This window comes from Sinocyclocheilus anshuiensis, unplaced genomic scaffold (assembly GCF_001515605.1).
Source record: "Sinocyclocheilus anshuiensis isolate Anshui unplaced genomic scaffold, SAMN03320099.WGS_v1.1 scaffold260, whole genome shotgun sequence".
In the NCBI taxonomy this organism is placed as follows: domain Eukaryota; kingdom Metazoa; phylum Chordata; class Actinopteri; order Cypriniformes; family Cyprinidae; genus Sinocyclocheilus; species Sinocyclocheilus anshuiensis.
Genome location: NW_015557134.1, coordinates 1284376 through 1291713, shown reverse-complemented (window position 1 = coordinate 1291713; position 7338 = coordinate 1284376). Strand labels below are relative to the sequence as shown.

General features: G+C 33.9%; 2 protein-coding genes across 3 annotated transcripts in view; both read right to left on the bottom strand.

The window, feature by feature from the left end:
- The window catches only part of LOC107678048 (ras association domain-containing protein 2-like), a 6465-nt gene extending 4736 nt beyond the window's left edge, over window positions 1-1729 (bottom strand). The window contains exon 1 of the mRNA XM_016473162.1: window positions 1611-1729. The gene's annotated coding sequence lies outside the window, so the exon portion shown is untranslated. The remainder of the gene's footprint in view (window positions 1-1610) is intronic.
- A 2229-nt stretch (window positions 1730-3958) lies between these two features.
- The window catches only part of LOC107678047 (calsenilin-like), a 22806-nt gene continuing 19426 nt past the window's right edge, over window positions 3959-7338 (bottom strand). For both annotated transcript variants that reach the window (XM_016473160.1, XM_016473161.1), the window contains 5 exons: window positions 7060-7130; window positions 6300-6407; window positions 6105-6209; window positions 5960-6022; window positions 3959-4317 (listed from right to left, as the gene is read on the bottom strand). In XM_016473160.1, the coding sequence (XP_016328646.1) occupies window positions 4270-4317; window positions 5960-6022; window positions 6105-6209; window positions 6300-6407; window positions 7060-7130 (395 nt within the window). In that variant the 3' untranslated portion in view covers window positions 3959-4269. The remainder of the gene's footprint in view (window positions 4318-5959; window positions 6023-6104; window positions 6210-6299; window positions 6408-7059; window positions 7131-7338) is intronic.

Sequence of the window (7338 nt, the reverse complement as noted above, 5' to 3'; positions counted from 1 at the left end):
GCTTCGTCATGCCTGGAGCTGATCCGTGCTGGTTGCTGAGGAAATACTACAACTTCGTGCTGTGGATCGCCAGATCGGCTTTCACCGTGGACGAAGCGGAGTCCAGCAATGCCGGCTGTTCTGACTCACAGACTGTTTGTAAGTACGTTTTTTATATTTAAAGAGTTTTTATATTTTATATATTTAAAGCGAGTTTTTTGAGCAGTGTAGAGTAGCACTTGTTGTTTGTCATTTCTCCGATCACAAATGCAGACATGGTTTTATGTTTACGCAGCGCGATGCAACGCAACGCGTAAAAAGACAGTATAAGTCATTATAATCCGTAATTATGTCCCCACTGGATGCAACGAATGCCTCGTTTATAATGGGTTTTAATGTTTTTGTCTCGTCGCATCGGCATCACAATATGGTAAGACGCGTAACATTTCCGTCACACGCTTGAGGTATTCGGCCAATCACAACGCACTGGATAGCTGGCCAATCACAGCACACCTCGCTTTTTTAGAACGATGAGCTTTCTAAAAATCAACGCATTTCAGAAAGGCAGGGCACAGAGGAGAAACAATAATGTACAGCATGTGGAAAATAATGTGTTTTTTTTAACCTAAAACCAACATTTCACATTTCATTACACCAAATACACAAAATAATGTTCTTTTTAGCAGCATCATATGACCCCTTTAAGTTGCACAGGTATATTTGTAACAGCAGCCAACATGGGTAAAAATAACAGATTTTTCTTTTATGCCAAAAATCATTAGGATATTAAGTAAAGATCATGTTCCATGAAGATATTTTGTAAAATTCCTACTGTAAATATATCAAAATGTAATTTTTGATTAGTAATATGCATTACTGAGAACTTCATTTGGACAACTTTAAAGGCGATTTTTTTCAATATTTAGATTTTTTGCACCCTCAGATTCCATATTTTCAAATAGTTGTATCTCAGCCAAATATTGTCCTATCCTATCAAACCATACATCATATTTATAAGATCTGATTTTGTGGCCCAAGGTCACATATGATTCAATGAGGAACATTTACAGTAATAGTTACATTTAGTCATTTATTTAGCAGAGTTATTTAGTTCACCCAAAAATTAAAACTCGGTCGATCATCATCTCATGTTGTTCCAAACCTGACTTTTTTTCTTCTGTGGAATATAAAAGAAGATATTCTAAAGAATGTTGGTAACCAAATAGGTATGGTTACCATTGACTTCCATAGTATTTTACGTTGTTCATTCTTCAAAATTTCTTCATTCATGTTCTACATACAGGTTTGGAACGTCATGAGGGTGAGTAAATAATGACAGAATTTGACGTTTTGGCTGATACCCCTTTACATCCATGGAACTTTTCAATTACATAAAAGGTTCTTTAGATTTTTAAAATGTTCTTCACACACAGAACTGTTTACTGAAAGGTTCTTTGAGAAACCAAAACTGGTTCTTCAATGGCATCACTGTGGAAAACCCTTTTGAAACCTTTATTTGAGAGCTGAATTCAAGTTTTAAACCAACATCTCATCCATTTTAAGTCAGTTTATCTGAATTGATATTTGATAATGTACCTGTAAAGGTCAAGATGACAAAGCAGGTGACTTACTGTTCAAGCAGCACGTGGGAGAATCCAGCAAAGTCAGTGAAAGCAACTCAGACTCTGGCACAGACATCAGATAATGCGACTGCACCAGTCAGCAAACATGGAAGTCATCTGGTCAGCATGAAAACAGCTGTGCCGCGGATGAGAGCGTGCCGTTGACAAGCTAAAGGAGTCTTTGCCCCTCCCTGTAAGACTCTTCCTCATTGCGAACGTTCAGTCAGGAAGTCACAGCTATTTTGGGTCAGACTTCCTCCCATACGCCGCAGATATGCACACTCTGCCCCCAACCACAATTTAAAATGCACGCCAAGATAATTACTAGCACAGATAACCAACGTTCAGATGGTTTGCTGGGCCACACAGGAAGTACGCTTGCTCGAGCACATAAACAGGCCTGTGGATTGTCCATTGGGGTAGATGTTAACACACCGTCCCATGAATGCAAGACTAGTGAACACATAATGTCCTTTATTTAACAGAAACACGTGCTTACCAAAGAAATAAAATGAACAGAAATATGCATAATGTAAACATGTATATTAGTATCTTTAAAATCTCACTATTGTGAGTGTTGGGCAGCATGAAAACAGCTGTGCCACGGATGAGAGCGTGCCGTTGACAAGCTAAAGGAGTCTTTGCCCCTCCCTGTAAGACTCTTCCTCATTGCGAACGTTCAGTCAGGAAGTCACAGCTATTTTGGGTCAGACTTCCTCCCATACGCCGCAGATATGCACACTCTGCCCCCAACCACAATTTAAAATGCACGCCAAGATAATTACTAGCACAGATAACCAACGTTCAGATGGGTTGCTGGGCCACACAGGAAGTACGCTTGCTCGAGCACATAAACAGGCCTGTGGATTGTCCATTGGGGCAGATGTTAACACACCGTCCCATGAATGCAAGACTAGTGAACACATAATGTCCTTTATTTAACAGAAACATGTGCTTACCAAAGAAATAAAATGAACAGAAATATGCATCATGTAAACGTATATTAGTATCTTTAAAATCTCACTATTGTGAGTGTTGGGTGTGTCAAGGCCTAATTTCTCCACTGTTTTTCTGAAATCTCAACCAAGTGTGTTTCTTTCTCAAAATACAATACTTTTATTCTGAGGAGGCACATGTTTAATATAATAGTGAGTTGTTTCTCTGTGTTTGAGGAAGCCAGGTGACCCAGAAAAAGAGGAAGCTTTATAGGTTGTGATGTGAATGGCATCAGTGTTACTGTATGAACACTGTATGTTTCAACTCATAAACCAGAGTGAAGCTCAATCAAAGAGATAAAGAGAGAGAGAGAGAAGGAATGAAGGAATTGATGCAATGGCTGCTTTCACTTGAACTTGCATCTGTTCCTCTGGTAACTAGCAGGTTTGAGCACAGCATTGCCATCTTGTGGGTGCTAATATAATTACAAATTGATTCATGAACTCTTGGTCACTGGGACACTGTTTACATAGCAATTAACAATAAGCCACATTTAATTTTGTAAGATGAATAATATCAAACTGTCTAATGCAAACCTGTAATGTTTATGCCACTCTGTGTTAAAAGGTACATTTAATTACTTTTTTTTTCTGTTCCCTTTTTTGTCATGGGAAATATATGGAGGAATGAATAAATAATAGGGATTAATAATATTATTAATAATAAATAAATAAATAGTGAAGATTGCTGCTGGATTAATAATAGTAGTACTTTCTCTCTCTTTGTTAAAATGTATATTTAATTACTTAATGTTTGACAATGTATGAATTTAAGCCCATTACTTCCCAATTAAAACAAGTAAATAAATAAATGTCTGGATTAGTATTTGTACTAATTGATTAGTATTAATATACTGTGCCACACCACTGAATATAGTAAATAAATGTATGAATTTGAATCCCATTACTTCTAAATGAAAGAAATAAATAAAAATAATAATAAACAAACATAAAAACAAACAAACTAATAGATTTTAAAATAATATTTAAACAATTAAATAATTGTCTGGATTAGCACTTGACTAGTGCAAATCTCTGATGTTTTTGTCTCTCTTTGTGAAAATGTATATGTAATTACTTAATATTTATTTAACATAGAAAAACTGTCATGCCCTTGAACTTGAAATAAATGGAAGAATTTAAGCACATTCCTTCCAAAAGACAACCCATAAATCAATAAATAAATACATTTTTGTTTGAAATTTGCATAATTAAATTATCTGAAATAATACCTAAATATATAAATAAATTTTTTACAGTATCCCATATATACCGACATATGCACATCATGGATTAATTCACAGATGCCTTTATTTCTTTGTAAAAAAAAAAAAGACAAATAGCAGGCAAACATGCAAAAGTTAATTTATCTAGGCAGAAATCAGTTTAAGAGCACACATATACCTACATATATACAAATGAGCATTTACAGCCTGTCTTGAATGCTGAAGATTAAATTGAGACACACGCAGACGGCCCACAATCCTTTTGTTAAAGCATTCAATGCAATCAATCAAAATATTCATTCACATGCTACAGATGATGTGCAAGGCCTAGGTACAAAACACAAGTGTTTCTAGAGAGTCCCTGTGGAGCGCTTGAGGACTAATGGAACGATGCTGAGAGTCGATGTGGAAAAAGAGCCAGGATCACTCTGCACTTCATGCTGCGCTCTAGATGACATTCTCAAACAGCTGCATGGAGCTCATAATGTTCTCGTCCTAATAAAACAGCAGAGGCAGGAAAGCGTCAGTCGCAGATTGTTGCTGACAGCTTCATGTTAGACAGAGTTTAGAAAAGGTCTGGCTGTCACGCGCTGACAGTGAGAGCCTCCGTATCAACATAAATCAGTCCAGTGTTGACATTTCTCTGACATTAACTCTGATGCTTCTGTCTATGCATGGTGAACAACCGCAGATACTTCTAGACAAGACATCAAAACGAGACGATTTCAAGGCATCATTTTTTCCTTCTAAGGTTTCACTGTCTGTATATTGTTAGTGGAGATTTTTGTGCCAAAACAACTGACCATTTTCATGACCATTTTACATTGTCTTATTAATCAGACTGTTTATTTCTGTTTATTCTCTACTGACAAATGTCACTAATTAATATTCATGAGTCAAGCTGATTTATAATGTGTTCACACCTACTTTTCAGATAGTTCCAATTTGGCATTGTTGATATGCAAATATAGGTTAATATTTCAAACCCAAGTTTTTTTGTACCTTGATTTTTAATAAATTTCATTAAATATGATCAAACTATTATTCAAAGATCTAATGATATTTAACTGCCAAACCAAGTGGCATGCTTTTGGTTAATAATAATAATAATAATAATAATAATCACTATTATTATAATGATTGTTGTTATTTCAAATCCAAGTTTTTGTAGCATGATTTTTAAATAGATTTTATTAAATAATATCAAACTATCAAACTATTATTCAAAGATATAATAATAATATTTAACTACCAAACCATGTGGCGTGCTTTTGTATAATAATAATAATAATAATAATAGTTCTTATTATAATTCTTGTTGTTCTTGTTGTTTCAAAACCAAGTTTTTTGTAGCTTGATAATAATAATAATAGTAATATTTAACTATCAAACCAAGTGACATGCTTTTATATAATAATAATAATAATAATAATAATAATAATAATAGTTCTTATTATAATTCTTGTTGTTCTTGTTGTTTCAAAACCAAGTTTTTTGTAGCTTGATAATAATAATAATAGTAATATTTAACTATCAAACCAAGTGACATGCTTTTATATAATAATAATAATAATAATAATAATAATAATAATAGTATTTAACTATCAAACCAAGTGACATGCTTTTATATAATAATAATAATATAAAATAATAATAATAATAATAATAATAATAATAGTGCTTATTATAATTATTGTTGTTCTTGTTATTTCAAAACCAAGTTTTTTGTAGCTTGATGATAATAATAATAATAATAATAATAATTATTATTATTATTATTATGCATAAAGAGGAACAGCAGATGCATGAAAACAAGTTTAAAGGTGTCAAATCATATATATCCACTTATGTATAATGCTAGTTCAGATTTTTGTGCCAAAACTATTTATTCATGCCCATTTTCCATCCTGTTATAAAATAAAATTTTAAATTTTTCTTGGTCCTGTGTTAACTATTTCTGAAGTATTTCAGAATTATTTGTTTTTGTAGCTTAGTTTTTGATAAACTTCCTTTTTGGACAAGAGAGGAAGTTTTGAGTTACAGTATATTTTCATATTAGTTGAAAAAAAAATATAGCTGTCAAAACATAGAGAAAAGTTTGATTTCTTATGACGTGAGCTCTTTTAATCGGGCCTACCTTCTGACAGGTCTCTATGAACTCATCTATGGTTACAACACCATCTCTGTTTCGGTCCATTTTCTGAAACAAAGGTGTTTACAGAGTTTAGTGGTGATTATGGCTGGCTGATATCATTTCCATGGGAATGTTAAAAGTTGGTTACCTGGAAGAATTTCTCCACGTGTTCAAATGCAGCATCGTCTTTTACACAAGGAAAGGTGTACCTGCCCATCATGTCATAGATGGACTTCATGACAGCCAGCATTTCCTGAAGAAAGTGAATGCTAATTGTGGTAACAATGCCAAATATATGTACTAAAGAGACGATGTCAGTTTGTTTTGTACTATTGGTTTGTACCTCTTTGGTGATGTAGCCGTCTTTATTAATATCATACAGGTTAAAGGCCCACCTCAGTTTCTCTGTCACAGAACCTCGGAGCAGAACAGACAAGCCGATTACAAAGTCCTGCCAAACACACACATACTACAATTGATTAGAAAACAAAAATTAAGCATTAGCGTTAGTTCTGGCAGGTCACGTGAGTCATCCATCCCCAGCTCCTCCTTTCGCCACAGTCAGGACTTGGCTTTCTGATATTCCTTGCTAATCAGACTCCTTTATCTTGAATAAAGTGTTACACTTAAATATCATCAAGTACATTAATGATATCTGCCTTGTTCTGTTCTGTTAACCCTAGGGGGGTTATTATTGCTGCTCTCCCTGCTCATTCATGACAGGCTGCATGGATGGGCAGGGAGGTTTTTGCCCAGAACAGAACCATACCGCCAAACCAAACTTTATGCTAAGTATCTATCATTTTGACGATAGTGGTCCTGACAGAACTAAATGTAATAGTCTCACTTGGGATTGTCTGTTGGACTAACATTTATGTTCCGTTGATAATGAACCCAGTGATGGAGGTGTAAAAATAACAGTAGCAATTAACCTCTTCTTTTGTTCCTCTGATATAATTAAAATCTAGTCAGCAGATAATATTGTTAATCTTCTGATTAACATGAATATAGACATTTGAGTTGAATATAGTAATATAACATGGAGCTGCAGTCTTTCAAATGACAATCTTTGCAAGTGGTTTGCTATATGTAATGTTCCTTACCTCAAAGCGTATAGAGCCATTTCGGTCCATGTCAAAAGCATTGAAAAGGAAGTGTGCGTATGTGGTTGCATCTGCAAAAAAATTAATGATTCTTAATGATTCTTAACTTGATTCTTAATATTTGGATTTTATATCTTACCTACCAGACAAAAAAATTGGACACACTTGCTCTATCTTTATTATGACTTTTACAGATTTTATAATAAATGTCAGTTCATAAAAAGTAAATAAATAAATAAAATAAATAAAAAGTAATCTATAAAATAGTAATAAGTAATA